The 18,124-nt window shown below is 43.6% G+C and overlaps 1 protein-coding gene across 2 annotated transcripts in view; it reads right to left on the bottom strand.

Annotated features, from left to right (window-relative positions):
• The window catches only part of PXYLP1 (2-phosphoxylose phosphatase 1), a 49,653-nt gene extending 32,230 nt beyond the window's left edge, over positions 1–17,423 (bottom strand). Inside the window, exons 1-2 of one of the 2 annotated variants that reach the window (XM_038145892.1) lie at positions 17,363–17,423; positions 2,330–2,461 (exon numbers count right to left, since the gene is read on the bottom strand). In XM_038145892.1, coding sequence (XP_038001820.1) covers positions 2,330–2,408 — 79 coding nt within the window. In that variant the 5' untranslated portion in view covers positions 2,409–2,461; positions 17,363–17,423. Of the gene's footprint in view, positions 1–2,329; positions 2,462–16,939; positions 17,059–17,362 lie in introns of those variants that run through there. The other variant, XM_038145891.1, reaches the window with a different exon arrangement.
• Between the last annotated feature and the right edge of the window lie 701 nt (positions 17,424–18,124).

Below are 18,124 nucleotides of genomic sequence, written 5' to 3'. Positions count from 1 at the left end.
TCATTCCATGAACATAAACCATATTATCCATCATTTAGGTTGGAAAAGACCTCTAAGATCAACACCAACCATTAACCCAACACCACTGTATTCACCATTAAACCATGACCCTGAGTGCCACATCTACATGTCTTTGAAATCCCTCCAGGGATGGTGGCTCCACCATCCACTGCCCTGGGTAGCCTGTTCAATGCCAAACCATCCTTTTGGTGAAGACATTTTTCCTAATACTCAATAAAAACCTCCCCTGGCACAACCTGAGACTATTTCATCTTTTCCTATCACTTGTTACCTGGGAGAAGAGACTGATCCCCACCTTGTACAACCTCCTTTTGGGTAGTTGTAGAGAGTGATAAAAGCCCCCTGAGGCCCCTTTTCTTCAGGCTAAACACTCCCAGCTCCCTCAGCCACTCCTCATCAGCCCTGTGCTCCAGACCCTGCACCAGCTCCACTGGGGATTGCTCCAGACCTCAGTATCTGCTTTGTCATGAGGGGCCTGTAGCAGGATGCTCTGCCAGAGTGGGGATAAAACAGCTCAAATTTTACCCTATTTGCAAAGAAGGTGTAAGTGCTGGATGGAGAAGGAGGGGTTCATGCTAATTTTGGTGTTGAATGCTAAGACCAGCCAGACTCACCAACGCCAACGTTAAACATTCTGAGGATGTGAAAAAAACTGTGTTTCCTGACAGAAGCAGGCACTGATGAGGCTGTGACAAAGTTCCCGATGAAGCAACAACAAGGGATAGCACTGGTAACTCACCTGGAGCTGCTGAGCTGCAGGCTGCACTGCTGGCACAGCTCACCTAGAAGCACAAGGTGATCCAAGAGGGTTTTGGTTTTGCTGTGGAGGTGGACTTGGCTCCAAGTTTGGACTAATTGCTCTACATCCTGAAGCTGGTAGAAGTTAAACTATCAGGCTACCTGAATGTCTTGGCTCCCAGGGGACTGTACTGCAGTTCTCATGGTGTAAAGGTCTCTGTATCAGTATTGGTATTGGCACTGAGCTCCACCTTGGCTGCCTGCTGCAGCTTACATGCTTTTTAAAGCACTTCTCAAACATCCTTATCTCTAGCAGAAATGTTATATTCTAATTAAGCAGAAAATAATTTTATCTTTAGATGAAATGTGATTCACTCTCCTAAATGCCTACCTCCTCATCTCTAAATAAAACCCATTTAGTTAACAATTCAGTTTCATGTTTCAGCTGCAGCTCCTCTAGGACCTTCACCCTATGCACAATTCATAACCAACCCTACAGCATCAAGGGCAGAGCTATAACGAGCCTGAAGGGCAAAACAAGCTGCAATCAGACCCCTGGCTGGTGCCCAGAGGAGGCTGAAAAAGCAATTCAGAGCCACAGGTCCCTTTATGACATGCAGATGAGTTTAAGTACACTAAAATAACAGCAGAAAACCACAAAGTTTCTTTCATCTTCTCTTCCTCCCTTTTTTTAAGTTGTCTGTTATGTGCAAAAGACACATTCTAATTCTAATGTAATCTTTTGTTTTTGGGGGTTTTTACACTATGCAGGAAAAAGTACAGCCCAGGACTGTGCTCAGTGAAACACAATGAAAGATGACAAGAACAACAAAGAATATTATCCTATCCTATGAACTGTACTTTTACCTGCCTTCTAACAGCAACTCACTACATTGCTGTGCATGGGTACAGACCACATTATCCATGGCTTTCCCTATAAATGCTCTCTCTGCTGCAGCAGGGGGTAACAGGCACAGAGCACAGTGCTCATCTGTCACCTGCACTGCTCTGCCTTCAGCACCACCTCCCGCTCTGCCACCGGGGCTCTCTGCACTGACCCATCTGAAGCACAACACAATTTATCTGCTCTTGAACAAACCACCCACTTCTGATGAACCAATCCAACTGCCTGAAGTTCCCTGATGGGAGGGTACAAATCAGGAGAAGTTCCAGCACTCCAAGCTCTCCCAGCAGTTTCCTAAAGCCCATCTGGTCTGATGCAATGTAAAATTGGAATTGCAGCAGTTTTCACTCCAGTGTCGTTTGCCTACTTTCATGGAAGGATTCAATCACACTCAATTACTTAACTGCACTACAAAATGCAGATTTTTTTTTTTTTAATACAGTGGCCTGAATTGAACTCTCTAGATCATATAGATTCCTACACAGCACACAAAACAGTTTCTTACTTTTTCTGGAAAACAAGCAAACAAAAATCCTTACAAAGAAACCCCGAAATAAACCCCAAGTATTCCAATAAAGAAAGAAGGCTTAAACAACATGTCATCATGGCAATTTTAAACACACCTATAGAGCACCGTATGTGGAAAACAAACATGAGGGCACTTACAGAATTGCAGACTGAGGCTCAGAAAGGCTAACAAGGCTGCCAAGGCCAGCAAGAACAGAAAACGGTTTCGGAAAAGCATTATTATTCACTCTGCTTGCTCTTCATGGTTTCATCTTCAGATATCTGTGGTTCCTGCAAACAACAAAATAGTGGCAAATACATATTTCAGATGTGGCAGCATTACTTATTCTATAAAGAATAGAACACAAGGCAAATTAAATTGGCAACAACAGAATGGAGAAGTTGCCTTCGCCCTAACAATAGGATTAACTGTATTTCAACAACAAAACTTTCAGGTAAATAAAAAAGATTTCTGTTTTCCATAAAATTAAGCTTGCTCCTGCTAACACAGGGTTAATACTCACATTCACAATTCTTAAGATAATAAAGAGTAAGAAAAGCTGTCAGTCCCACTACACAGTAAATTAAAAAGTAATTAAGCCTCAGCAATTGTTACTCATTGCAAAAATAAAAATACAAAAAGGATCAGCCCTCTCCTGAAAACATCCAAACACACTTTTCCTTGCAAAATGACATTCTGAAGAGTACAGAATTGGCTCAAGTGCCCTGTTTTCACAGATGTACGTTCTCCTGTGGAAAACTGCTCTATATAAGGGATGAGAGGGGGTTGCTCTCCCCCCTTACATGCCTTTTTTTCTGCCTTTTTAAACAACCAGCTGCTCTTATGTGCAAGAGATGCCTCCTCCTAGCACTGACAGTGTGCTGCAGGAAATTGGTTAGTCTTGAAAGAAATCTGAGATTTCCAGATCCTTTGAACTGAGTTTTGTTTATGACAGAACATTCAAACCTGTTGACAGAAAGTAACTTTTTTTCCCCCTGCACCCTTTCTTTTGGCCCCAGAACTTATTTCCTCACAGAAAGAGGCCTCTCTTTATTTTTCCTGCTTTTGAGAATGACAAGCCTTACATACACATGTAATTAAGACATATTTGCTTACCAAAACTCTTCTGGACTCCAAAAACTAACCATCTTAGATTGTAATCTCTGAGCGCTGATAAAACCACAACCTCAAAATTCTGGTTTTTTTCTACACCACTCCCTTCTTCCCCAATTAATTTTCTTACTGGTATTTGAAAAGGCCTCAGGAATCACTGAACTTATTTTATCCACTGGGGCTGATCTTGAAAAGAGCTGTGTGATTGCAGTAAGTGAAATCCATTATACATATACATTTTGCAGGACTGAGGTCTTGCCATCTCATTTTACTTGGACAGCTACCTTTACAGCTTTTGGAAACTGTGGAAAAATGGAAAGATCTGGTGATTCTGAGAATCAAGAAACCAGAGTCATTACAGTATTTTTTCCAAAGGCTAACCCCACCATAAATGGCATGTGCAAGCAGTAATAAAAATAAAGTAAAAAGAGAGGGAGGGGGAAAGTTGGAAGGAACAATTTTTAACAGTTCTCAATTTCAAAAAATCATAGCTCATCCTGGAACATCCTAGTGAAGGGCAAGCAGAAGCAAAACTGAACTACACACTGCAATTCAATAAAGCTGTGAAGGATAGAAGGTAAAAGGATTAGTTTATGTCAAACACCAGGAGAGAATAAAGCTGTTCAACCAAACAGATGGGACAACAGAAGGAACCACAGGAAAAAGCAAAAAATAGACTTAGCAGGAAAGAAGAAGGTAAAATCTTTTAAAAAGCTCTCAGGAACAAGAGGTCTTGGGCACAGTCTACACAGATTAATACTGTTGTTGCACAAAATAAAGCTGCCACAAAAAAGAAAAAAAATAAAGACTGAAAAATAGGAGATCTTATACACTTCATATTAGCAAAATGTCTTCCTGAGTAAGCTTAATGAGCTTTAAGCCTTAATTGCAAGATCAGAAGCTTTAAAACATTGAGTGTGAAAGGCATCATTCCAGAAATTACAAAGTGGAAAGATTTTTCTTTTGAATACACTTTGGCTTGCTAACAAATTAAAAGCTGCTCTGTTGTGACTTATGAGGCATAGGAACAGCTCCTGCTGAGAAGCTGTTAATTAAAAGCCTGTCAACACAATTTGCCATCAGCTCCTCCTCGGCAAGAAGCTGCAGGGAAGCAGGTGAAGGGATGTGAGACTGTCCTGGAGCCTCTGCTCCTGCAGGCTGGCACACAGGGAGTACAATAACCATTGTGGGCACTCACTGAAGGGAGCACTGCTAAGCCAAAAAAGATAAAACAAAGCCTGGAGAGGGGAGAAATAAAAGCAAACCAACCTTATCTTCCCACAAAACTATTCTTACATGCAGATGAAACAAAACAACAAGGACAGACTATCAGAGAACAGGAGCACTGCAGAGCATCCCCTGCTACCCTGACATTCAGGCACTGCTGATCTTCATCTGTTTGCCCAGACAGAGTGCAGGTCCTGCCCAGCCTCAACATCCCCACACCATGAAGGGATGATTCCATCAGCAGCAAAGGCAATCCTACCAGCAGCTGACAGCAGCCCCTGGCTGGCTGCGGGAACGTGGTTCAGAGCCAAGGAAGCACCCACTGCTTTTAGAGGGCAGGGAGCACCACGGCGAGGTGGAACTCAGTGCCAGGAGCAGCAGCTTCTGACATGTGCCCAAAATGCAGTGACTGATGCTCATCCCTGAGACAGGGAGGTTCAGATTGGATATTAGGAAAAAGGTCTTCACAGGCTGCCCAGGGCAGTGGTGGAGGTACCGTCCCTGGAGGGATTTAACAGACCTGTGGATGTGGTGCTCAGGACAGGGTTTGCTGGTGGGTTTGGCAGTGCTGGGGAAACAGCTGGACTTGACCTTTTCCAACCTAAACAATTCCACAATTCTGTTTCTATGAATGCACTACTTGATAAAGATGACCTTTACAACTCCAAACATTTCAGTCACACTAATTTTCAATGTGACACACTTTAACAGTTTAGAAAATCATAAGGATAGTCATTAATTAGCAGCCTGCATTAAATGCAGGTAAGTAAAAGGCTCTTTCTCAGCCACCTTTTGCAGCATACCTACCTACATACCTATCCAGAGAATGGAACTTTTCCTTTTAAACACAATCCAAAATCTCAACTCATCAAAACATGCCAGAATGACTCACAGCACTCAGAGCAGCCTCAGTATTTACCTGATCTCACTCAAGTGCTGGTGTAAGGTGTTATTGCATGCTCACACAAAGGTAAAAACAGCCTTATGGTTGAAGGCCAGGCCAGGGAGTCAGGAAAAATTAGTAACTGCCTAGAAATGCTGGGAGAGAGACAGGCAGCCTGCAGCCCAGGCGAGGCAGAGCAGCTGGCAGCACTGGAGGGGCACTGCCAGAGGGCATCACATAGAACCTTCCCCTGGCAGCACCAGCAACTCAGCAAAGCAGAGACAAGGCATTTCTTGACTAGCTAAACTTCTTTTGTTTAAGTCAGGCCCTGAAAATAACTTTACATCAATGCTTTCAAAGCACTTGTGAGATTATATGAGACACTAAACCAGCACTGCCAAACTCCTGTGCCAATTGACTGATGCTGTTACATCCTCTAAATCACCAGCATCATCTATAATACAAACCTACTCTCCAGCATGAAGCATAAGCACGGAATTATACTGACTCACCATGACAGCTTAAATGAATTTACTTGATTAAAACAGCATGTCTCCATAAATAATCAATAGTGCTCCTCAAAGTCTGCCTCAATAAAATTACTGTATTTATCTGACGTGCTGCATCAAAATGACATTGTCTACTGAAACATAAGAGGGCAAAAGTGGTCACAATGAAAGATACAGCAAAGACAAATGGAGACTTTGCCCCAAAAGGAAGGTAGTGCTCAGTCTGTAGTTAACTGTGTGCCAAAGACAGAGAAAAGTGTATTTTGGAACAAGCTTATAAAATGTGGGAGGGAGAACAAAAAACCCACAGACAACATAAGGTTGATTTGGAGTAACATTCATAGGTAATTTTAGCCACCCATTAGTCTGATATCTCCCCACTGCATAAGAGATTTTAACCATCATTTCTTTTTGATGTATTTTTTGCTTTTCATTTGCATCTGTAGGCTTATTTTTTGACAAAGCCTGTTTTGGAGGCATCTGGATTGTAAGTGACAGCTCCTGATACAATTATAATAAAAAGTTCTGCCTTGACTTTCACTTTAACTCATGATGCTCCACCAATCACTCCTCAGCCATTGGAGAGCAGCCTACCAGGCACATTTTTCATCTACTCCCAAGTCCAGTCCCCAGACAACTTCAGACAGTGAGCTCATACTCTTGAATTAGCAACTACAGAAAATAGTTGTGTCAGCAAATGGCACAAGTCAAACCTTTTCTTTGGCACCTCAAGTGATTTGCATTTTTTTCCTGCAGGAATGCAAAGTAGTGGCTGGGATTTTCTGGTCATGACCAAATGGACCAGAGCTATAAAGACCCGTGGCAAGAGGCAGAACAGAGTGGAAATGGGAACATGCAGCAGAACCAATTCCCTGGTCAGCATGACCTGCTTGGTTACTGATGCTTGTAATTGTCACGGTGAGGAAACCCTGACAAAACCCCTGCAGTCACTGTAGCAGCAGCAATTTAAATTGGACATATGATCCCTGCAACACTGAGGGTGCATTTTGCACAGCATCACAAAGTAACACAGCATCTGGGATACTGTTCAGCACAATTCTCCATTTCCCCACTGGAAAAAAACAAGAAATATACTCTTTTTTTTTAAATAGCATTTAAGCAAAATAGGTCACAATACTTGGTGCAAACAAATGCATTTCTAAAAAGAGTAAAACTGGCTCATCATTGAAACTATTAAATAAAACCTGCTCAGCAGTGTTATTCGTGTTAGCCCTCCCACACCATGAGTTAAAACTGGAAGTCACTAACCACAGGACACACAAAACTCAACTGAAAGTACGAACAGGTCAGCAGCCTCATGAAACAAAAACAAACAAAAAACCACACATACAAAAAAAACCCCAACACCTAACTGAAGATAACGTAAACCCTGATAAAAAAGGCAATTTGCGCCACTCCACAAGTAAAGCATGGAAACAGCAAGAAGCAGCGCCTGTCCAATAGAGCATGGCTACATGTTAATATGTAAAAACTAACAGTTACTTATAAGATAATTTTGTTTTTAATTACTTAACATTTTACCTACAAGTATCTGATTTAAAAAGAAATGCTAAAATGCTGAAGTTTAATACATTTTACCACATGAAAAGGTCCACATCCAAATTTTTCTTGTTTTCTGTTTGCAAGTTTCCTCCTTACCTAGGCAGTTCTAAAATCCCCATACTGGCACAGCTGGTCCTGCCAAGTGCAAAGCTATTGCAGTGGCCCAGCAGCACTGTCCAGTCTTTCAGGTGAGCAGCATGAGCTCCCACTTTCCCACAAGCCAAGGGATTAACTTACTTTAACAATTCTGCCCCTCTGCACAGCACTCACCTTCCCTGTGCAGCACATTTACCCCTGAATTTAGTAAGCCTGATGAGTGCTGAGCACACAGAAGTGAGGAAGGGACCACCAGCCAGGCTGAACATTGGCACACCTCGAAGATAAACCACTGCTCTCAAAATACATGGTTCTCTTGACTCAAAAATCTGAGCTTTTAAACCTCAAGGTGCACAAGCAGACAAACTGGTGAACACTTTAAACACCTCTTTCTCCTAAGCAGCTTTCAAGTTTGAGCAGGACTCTCATAAAGTTTTACACTGGAAATGCTGGAAAAGCCACCTTCAGCTTGCATCCTTCAGAGGGCTTTCCTTCTTTCCAGTCCTGTCCTACTCAGCCACCATTAGGAGCTGCCTTCTCTCAGATACCAGATGCCAAGAGATGTGAGCAGAACAAGTGTTTGCATAGTTTGGGTTTGCATTTGATTTTGCCAGTCTAAGTCCTTTAGAATGTATTTGTTTTACTGAACTTAGGACCTACCAGTATGAATCTCCTGAAACTGGCCAATAAACACAGTCACAGAGACACCTATGTTCAAGTTTTATGCATTAATGTTATAGTTAACGCAGTGTAACATTGGAACACTGCAACTATTCTTTATGAGTTTCACAGCATTGGAAGTTGACTTATTCTGCAGCCAGAAATCTTTCAGTTTCTGGAACTTCCTTACACTTATATCCATTTTCTGATGAAATGATACCCACGTTATCTTGAACAAACATAACTGAGTAAAAAACCAAAAAGCATGGGAACTGTTAAAAAAGCATGCAAAGATCATTAAGTGTTGGATTTTAATTGGTTTTTTCACCCTTGCACAGCAAACATTTAGGTGTGTCATTTTACCTCCCTGTAATCTGACCACTGATCGTCTTGCAAAGAAACACTTCTGAAACCAAATGCTTATGAAAATTCAAAAAAGTACTTTTGGAAGAAATGCCATAATTGTGAGTTGTGGATACCCTTATAAACACCTGAATACCAACACAAGGGTGTTTTTTTAGACCAAGCACAATAATTTCTGGCATGAAGTCACTAAATGGGATCAGTACTGCAGTTTCTACATAATCAATGGTTCCTAGAACTATTAATAAGAAAAATATAAGTAAATACATTAACTAATTTAGAGATGAAAACCATACTTTCAAAATATAAGGTACTATAGATATCTGGTTCTTTGGGGATGAAGTCATTGTCCCAGAACACTCTTTTCCTTCTCCATGCTCTCTGCTGTTCCTAGAATTATCAGTATATGTGAGAGAAGCTCTCAACAGTTGCAATTCAAATACTATTTCCACATCCTGCACATCTTTTTCATTAAAAATAAATAAATAAAACCACTATAAATTCAGTCTCCTTTTCTCCAGCACACTTTCCCTTTAGAGACTCAGCTTGGAGCCAGCTTGCTGCCTTCATGCCCAGGCTCTGGCAGCACCCTGACAGCAAAGGCATTTTTGCTCCTACCAGCTTCACTGGCCTGTTTACACAGAATGTCCAGTGTTCCCATCAGCCAGGACACAGGGATGACATGCCCCTGCCTGGAGGAACCTAACAAAAGTCTAAATTAGCTCTGACAGTAAACAAAGAGAAAAAAGCAGGGCTGCACATAGAAACAATTATGGAATGTTTATTCCAAGCTCTTTATGTTCTGCTTTCTCACAGATTTAGACATCTGTTTAGACCAGAGGACAAAACAGTGGTCAGCAGCAAAATTCACACTTGCCAGCTCACACATCCTCTTCATTTTGATTCATACTTTTAGTCACTGTTGCCATGTATCACTTCACTCTGGGCACTCAGAGCCCAGGTAGAAACCTCCATGCCTGAGCTCTGCTCCACAGCACGGAAAACACACAGGAAAGCTCCACACAGCACCCACAGGAACCCCTGAACTCCTTCAGCAGAGATGTCTGCTTGGCACAGCCAACGATGCTCTAAGGGCTCCGAGTGCAGCACGATTCCCTGAAGATGGATGTGGGTTTGAATCTGAAGCTGCATTTTGGACAGGACAAGATACAGCATGGACTGCTTCCCTCAAACCACAGAGAAGCTTCTCTGGTGTGTTACAGTCTACCAATAAAATCCAATCTATAATAAATTCTGTCAAATTACAAAGCTTTCAACAGAAAATTCAAATAACAATGGATCACAATTCCCCTGTTTAAAAGTCAGACTTCACGGTACACCCAAATCTTAACTATTGAAGAGACCACTGCAGTTCCTTTGCTAGCTTAAAACCTCTTATTTTCATATTCCTTTTATCAACTGTTCAAAGTCCCCATGCTCTGGCCTTTGGTTTTCCAACTATGACTTTATAGGTCTCACATGGTTTACTCATTTGAATAGCAAATGTATGAGATCATGAAATTTTTCCAGGAATAGGTGTCCCTAACTTTGGTTTCTTCTGGTCCATGAAAACCCTTAGCTCAAGAGATTCCTCAGTTCGGACAAACTTTTCAGTAAGTGTTTTGATCTAGCTTTGATTACCTCTTTTTGGTTGGAAATAAGATCAATGTTTTACACTACTGTGTAGAAATCTTAAAAAATTTGAAGGCAATACCAACCCATCAGCCCAGCACATCGCTTTGGAGGCTCTTCTTGAATGAAATTTTAATACCCAGGAAAATCTGTCAGAAGCCCAACTCTCTGTTATGCACTTAAGGAATGTCCCCATATTCCTACTCCTTTTCCTATGCAATACTAGGTCATACAAGCCTCTGAACTGCAGAGAAAGTAAAAACAAAAGCAAAGGAAGTTCTTTTACTTCCTTAAAGGAAACTGAGCAACTCTATTTTAATAGTATTATGAAACTTGAAGGAAACCTTATGATTTTGATGGCTCCAGGCCAGAACTGAATATCAACTGGCAGCAAAACCATTCCAGAACATAGAGATAATTAAATAATTCTTTAAAAACAGCACCAGAATGTAATTATTTTAAACTTACGATTTTAAAACCATATACCATATGCTCAAAACTATAAGCATAGATCCTAATCACCCCCAGATCACAGCCAGTGGCTGATCAGATAACATCACAGCTCCAAAAAGCACACAAAGGCAAAGCAGTTAACATGCTTAAATCATTAAATGATTTTTGGGGTTTGTTTTTAAGTTAAGGTTTTACTTTTTTACAGTTTTAATTGTTTGAACAACTCCATCTCCCGCTATAACACTCCCCTGTGCATGTTTCATAAGCAGGAATCTGCCTCCCTTTGCCCCAGTGTCAGGGGCTGTGTCCTGAGGCAAATACCTTCTTCTGGCACTAACTTTGAAAGTCAACATTGCAGGGATGCACTCAAAGCTAGTTGTGATCAACCAGGGAAGACAAGCTGAATAAACATATCAGTTAAAAAAAGCTCATAAACACAGAGAAATGCTTATTTTCCCACACTGAGTCAAATTTATTCCATTTAATGTTCAAGATGATGTTGGTATTAAGGACAGTATTTTTCACTGCTTGTCAGCTCTTCCACTCAGGTTAGATTTGGATTTCGGAATGTGATCTGAGTTCCCAAATCTGCACTTCTTTCCATTCCCAATGACCTTGTACTGGGTCAGTCCATACCCTAGCTCACACATTCATACTCTGCTGGTGGAGGTTACACACCCACAGTCCTCAGGGGCCCACACAGGTTGGTTTGCTCCCAGTATCCAAACTGAATGGATTTGGGGAGCCTTCCTGTCTTCAGCCCATCCTGTCTTGTGTCCCATCTTCATCTGGTCCTTCACACTCACCCTCACAGGAACTGCCAGAATCTGAACCCAGTGCCCCAGCCATTCCCCCACAGCTGTCAGGGGGAAATGCACCACTCACCACTCTCACCCTAAAATGCAGCATTTTCCATCTGCTGATTTCACCATTACTGAGAGCTTTCCAGGTACTAAAACACCATTTTACTAAATTAGCTTAATTATAGACGTGAAAAATGGCAGTGCAACAACCTGATAAGTGTTGCAAGAGGGATGGAAGGGATGAGATTTGATTTTTACCCATCGCATTTCTACTCTATCCTATCCTTGTGTTCAAGCTATATTTTGACCCTCATCCCAAAAGATTTTTCTTCTGCCTATAGCCCTGCATGAGATCTGTTCCATCCTGTTTTTATATGTCAGGTCACCCAAAACTTCCATATTCAACCACTTCCATAAAATCTCAAGGATTCAAAATTACAGGGCAGATACACACTTCTGATCCAAATGGAAAACTTGTGCTTCTCCGCACATTCTACTATTACCCACTGCAACTCATACTGGAGAGGAAAAAAAAGATTAAACATACTTTATTCAGCAGTTTTGTCATCTTCCTGCAATCTAACCCCAGAATGGTGATTACACAGATGCATTAGCACACAGTCAGCATTTTCTGCTGCCCTTTCCTCCCCACAGCACTCCGCACAGCTGCCAACTTGCCTGGCTGCTTGAGAGCTGAATGGGGAATAACACAGGCAGCAAACTGGGAAAACTGCCATCCTGCTGGCAAAAGGGCATGCCTGGTTCTTCCCTGGATCCTCATGGCAGCAGCACAAGCTAACCACTAGGAACACATCATCTTACAGAGAGAGACAGCTGAACACACAGGTGCAGACAGGAGAGTTTTTGCTTCAAAAGGAAAAATAAAAATAGGTTTAGGTAAACAGCGCTGGCATTAAACATCATGTCCCAGCATTTCCTTGGAAAGGCCCTTGGCCTACAGTTCTGTTGCTTGGTTTTGTTGCTTTATTTGCTTAGCTGGTTTTACATTTTATCAGCCCACAGAAGCTCCCCATGAAGGTACCCAAAGGTCTTCAGAGAAACACAAGGCTGTGTTCAGACTCAGGAGCAATCAACAAACCAACACCACAACCAGAGACACAGGGAAGGAGAATAAAGCATGAAAAATGCAGGGCAAAGTGCAAGAATCGGTGCCAGTATCACGCTGTACTTTCAACAATGATTAACCCCTGAGGGTACCAGCTGTCTGTCTGCAGGGTCCCCATCAGCACTGCCAGCATCAGCAAGGCACAGCACAGCATCTTCCACTACACAGGTCACTGGGACATTCATTAGTGCACACACTGACACACAGCTGTGGTGTCTGCTTTTATTTTCACAAGGGAAACCATGAATGTGACAATTTGGGGGGAAACTGACTTCATTCTTGGTTCATGCTAAAGTTTTGGGTGGCTGTAGAAACTATGAATGGATCAGCTAAAAACAGCCCCTGATTAGTATTTCCAGACAGCCATTCTCAAAGTGTTCGCCATGTGGCACAAACAAATAAGCCTAATTATTTCAGCTTCCAAAAATCAGTTAAGAAATATGCCAGCTGTCTAGCTTTTCAAAACCCAGTTTACTTCTCTAATCAATATGAAATAGCCTGTCAATCTTGCTCTGAATCCTCTGCCTGTCATCAGAACCACTTAGAGCCTAATCACACACTTACCATCTACCTTTGTAGCCCTCCTGGCAAATGTTTCTATTATCAGCTTGCACAATGCAAAAAAAAAAAAAAAAAAGCTCTTTCTTGCTGCTTAGGATGAACCATTACATTGATGATTCAGGCATTATCTGTTTTTTCAAAAAGAATTGTAAATGCCATTTGTCACAGTACACCTTCCCACTCTTATATTTCTTCACTGAACAAGAAAATGCCTCACCCAGCTGTAATCAGAGAACATCTAATATTTTCAAGACAAACAAGAACACAAATGTTGAATTCTAACCTAAACCAAATGGCACAGAACAAGCCATATGGGCAAACCTCTCGTGCTCCTGCATTGACATAAGTCAAGACTCATGCATCCTCCCCTACAAATTTTAGACAATAAAATTTCCCAAATTCTTCTGCCCTGAATAGTGTACAAAGCTAAATGCTTGCTTCAGGGGACTCACTTTGGGATTCACCAAAGTGCAGCCTGATTTTAACAGAATATGAAGCAAGTCACAGTCTGTACAGCATTCCTAGTATCATCCTGGAAAACTGCTACAGAAACCTTCAGTCATCATCATCCTTTGCACAGCTTTATGACCAACTGTTTCCAATTCTGTTTCTGTGTAATTTATGCCATACACTGGCCTGCATTTCCATTCCCTGTTAAGGAAAGCATTTTCAAAAGCACGTCAAAGAAAACAAGAAAATAGGCATTTTGAAACACAATGTTTTATCAGTACTGCAATATTTTAATACAAGTCCACTAAAATTACCGTGACACTCAAAGCCATGCAAGTAAAAATCTTGCTTGAAATCTACATTTAAGTCTCCTCCCAAGCACTGGACATTTCTTCCCTTTTTGCTCCAAAATTTAATTTTTCCTTTTTGTATATAATTTACCACCCAAGCCAGAGTTTTTTAAATACACCCTTCTGGATGTGAATCAATGCTCACTTACTGCCTCTCTCTCCCAGGGAATCAAGATTAAAGGCTATGTTCAAACACTTCCCAAATGTGATGCACTGCTGGGACAGTTTTCACCCAAACTACACTCTCTGTCCAACATTTGGACCACTGAGGTTCTTTTTAAGCAGCTCTTTTCTCACCCTTGAGGTTGCTGTCTGGCAACATTTGTCTGTGTGCTGCCCCAGTGCCTGTCAGGCTGCCACAGTATCTTTCCCTGCACATTACTGGAAACTATCTACCAGTAACTGCCAAAACTTTCCTGCATTCCCTGTAACAAACTCCATCTTCTTTAGTCTTCTCATACCTCCTGCACCAAATGATTCTCTAAGCAGCCAAAGCAAGAGCTGGGTATTCTGTGCACACTCCCAAGCTCCTTGAGAGAGCACCTTCATCCCATCCCTTTGGTAGAGGCAGGCTTGAAGACTCCACCCTCTTGAACAATTAAAGTACGACCACCTCCTCTGGGGCATCCACCATAAACCAAAAATCTAAATCATAAAGCATATGTTAGTAGGTGGATTAACATTTCATTCCCATGCTCCTGTGATGTATGCTTGTGAGCAACACATATCTCACAGTGGTTTTCCATTTAATTAATTTCCAACATGCTATTGCTGGCCAAAAGATAAAATTGTGGGGAGATGACAAGAATATGCAACTAGAACTGACCATAAATCCAGATAAAAGCCACGCTTAGAACCCCATGAATCCACCACTCATTGTTTGGGCAATAACATGCAGACACACTTAAGATACGAAGCCTTCATATGTAAAATAATTTTTTCTTTTCTTTTAAATATTTGCAGCTTCATCAGAAAAAGCATCCAAAAAATTCAACTCATGTCTAGCTTCAAAGGTCTCCTATGAGACTGTGAAAATAAAAAAAGACATACATAAGAAACCTCACAGGACACTTAAGGTTTCTTTTGTCTAAGGAGGTTATGGTAAGTGTGTAAAAATACACACCCCCTTGTAAAACCACTGGAGGAGGCACACTTCATGGGGGACAGGGATTCTGCACACCATAAAGCATTGCTTTTTGTGTTTCTTCACTCCAAGATGCCCATCTCTAAAACAAGACCAAAAAAAAAAAAAAAAAGCTCAGAAGACAAAAGGAAGCTGTTAGAGAAAATGAAGTTCCCAATCAGGAAAATTCAACTATTTAAACAAGTTAAAGTTTTTTACAAGTTAAACAAGTTTTTAACAAGTTAAAGCCTGCAGCCTTACCCAAGGCACACCTCTGCACAGGTACAGACACAGCCTCAGCTACACCAAAGCCATTTGACAGAGCTGTTGTTGTCAGACCTTTCTATGACACCTCTGTCCCTCAATGCTTACTTTGCCCTAGAATAGGGAGCTTGCTCAGAATGGAGTGAATAAAAAGTAGTATTTCAGCACTACTGAGTTTACATAGCACAATCAAGATACTACAATTAAAAGCCATTAGAGAGGAGCATATGTGTTTTAACCATGTGCACTACTTGTAGTTACCTTTTTGAGAAGATTAAAATTAAGCAGCTTTTGCTTTTCATCTCACTCACACCCTCCCACTACAAATTCTGTCTGAGCTAATCCTCCTTCTAGAGACGTCAAAACAGGGCATAAGTATTACAGCTACTTACTGCCAAAATGTGCTGGTTTAATATCCCATTACTATTGTAATACTGGCACAATAACTTATTATACGTGACAGCTTTTGCAGTTAGTCAAAGATAGAGCCACTTATTCAGTACTGGTTTTTTCATCACATAAAAATACCTTTGTAAAATTCATAGAAGAGAAATTTAAGATCTGTACTCAGATGCTCGTCTGAGACTATGATGCTAGACAAAATAAAAGGCATATAAAGTCACTACACATGCTTTTCCTACCCTGTAATTTCAAAGACTTTATGTAAAGTGATCAGTCCAGAATTTCAGGTTACAGTGTTTACAAATGCAATGTTTACTCCTTACTTCCCCGCATTTTAAAACATACTTTCACAGAGTTTAGTTTTGGTTTTTTTTTAAGGGCCACACTCTGCACGAAGGCCAAGACAATGTCCAGCTCAGAACACACTTCCAATGAGAAGTCCATGCTTGTCAAAACGCTCAGGGTTATTATTCGGGAACCCGCAGCACAGAAATACAGTAAGAAGTCTATTCAAGGCCCTAGAAATATCTAGGTTAAGTACGTGCGATGAAAAGGATGCTGTGGGACACGCTAAAGACAAGAGGCATCACGAAACAGGTGGATCCACGAAGTTACTCCGCTCCGGCCACAGTGTATCTGCAGACAATAGATGGCCAGTCCGGTACCCGGAGCAGTCCCGGTGCCCGGAGCAGCGCCGGTGCCCGGAGCAGCGCCGCTCCAGCTCGCTGCCAGCCGAAGCGGGCACACGCGGGGACTCGCAGGGGAACGAGCCCTGCCAGCCCCTGCCCTGCACCGTTCGCACACAGCGGCTCACACACACGGCTCGCTCCCAGCGGGTCTCGCACAGCCCGGTCCGGCCCGCGCTCCCGTCCGGCGGCAGGGCTGCCGGGCTGACCGCCCCGAGGCCCCGCCGGCCGAGCCCCCCCCGCCCAGGCCGGCCCGGCCGAGGCTCCGCGCCCGCAGCGCTCCCGCCACCCCTCTCGGAGCCGGGCGCGGGCCGCACCTCCGCTGTCCCCGGGCGTCGGCAGCGACCGCCCGCCTGCTCCGCCGAGCTCCTACAAGGGGAGCGGAGCATCGCGGACACGGCAGCGGCGTCCCGGGGCACCAGGCACGGCGCTCCCCGGCGGCGCGCCCCAGGCGGTGTCCCACCTGCCTGGCGGGGGCCCAGCCCCGCCCGAGGCGCCCCTTACCTGCCTCGCCGCGCTCGGCACCTCCTCCCGGGCCCGCAGCTGGAGCCGCCGGAGCCGCCACGCCACGGCCGCGGCTCCGCGCCCGCCGAGCGCCCGGCCCACCCTGGCGCCGCCCCCCGGGCACGCCGCCCGCCCGCTCCCCCTGCCGGCCGCCGCCGCCCCGCCACCGCCCGGGCAGCTCCGCGCGGCACGGCCGGGACGGGACGGTCCCACAGCCGACGTGGGACGGGGTGCCCGCTGCCGCCCGCCGCATACGCGGCCCGCCCGCCAAGGAGCTGGGAAGTGTCAGCCCTCAGAAGCCGCCTTCTTTCACAGCCACAGCGGCGGAGAGCAGCGAGAGGCTCCGGGGCCAACAGCGGGCACCCAGCCCGAGTTGCCCACGCCCCAGCCCTGGTTTTCAACTTCCCGCTGCTTTTAGCTTACAGCGTTGGAGAGGATGGCCGTCGGTTCCCCGGAGATGCAGCTGGGCGCGGTGGGTACTGCCGCTGACTCCGCTGGCACGTTCTTCTGATATCTGACTCACCGGGAGTACGGCTGGAAGCTGTCACGGCCCTTTGGAAAAATGCCACAAATTTCAGTAAAAGATATAACAAACAGTTCTCCTGTGCAGCTGATAAAAGTGAATTCATTCCATAACTTGCGCAGTAGTCACCAGGATTTGCTCCAAACAAAGCAGTTCCCAGCTAACCAGCCTGTCCCCTTGCGGGAGCAAATTCTGCTCCGCTAGCAGGACTGCTTGTTCAATCCTGCAAGCTGATCACCTTTCAAATACACCAATTTTTCAGGTATCCCTAAACCAGACTCTCAAATAAATTCTGCAGATTTGGGGAATGCCCTAATTCCCTGTACATACCCTACTCTGGCACGTGGATGCAGAGCCCATGTGAATGCTAGGTGATCAAAAGTGATAGGAAAGATGTATGCTAATGTCATTACAAACAATTCGGTGGTTGTTAACGTCTTTGAAATGGGCCTTAATGTCTCTGCCAACTTCAAAAAGCAGGTTCTTACTGGGCTCAGACACCTTGACTCCTGGAACAGTCAAGGGTCTGCACAAGGCTGAACTTCGGGCTAAAATGCCAGGTTCAAGGGGGGAATATGAGGTAAGTGGTTTGAGAAGGCTGAACCTTCCTAGCAGCTCAACCGATGGGGAAGGGGGGCACGTGGCCGGGAGTTCAGGATAAA

Source organism: Motacilla alba, chromosome 9, assembly GCF_015832195.1.
Source record: "Motacilla alba alba isolate MOTALB_02 chromosome 9, Motacilla_alba_V1.0_pri, whole genome shotgun sequence".
Taxonomy (NCBI): domain Eukaryota; kingdom Metazoa; phylum Chordata; class Aves; order Passeriformes; family Motacillidae; genus Motacilla; species Motacilla alba.
The sequence above is the reverse complement of the archived record's forward strand: the minus strand, read 5'-3'. Positions and strand labels throughout refer to the sequence as shown.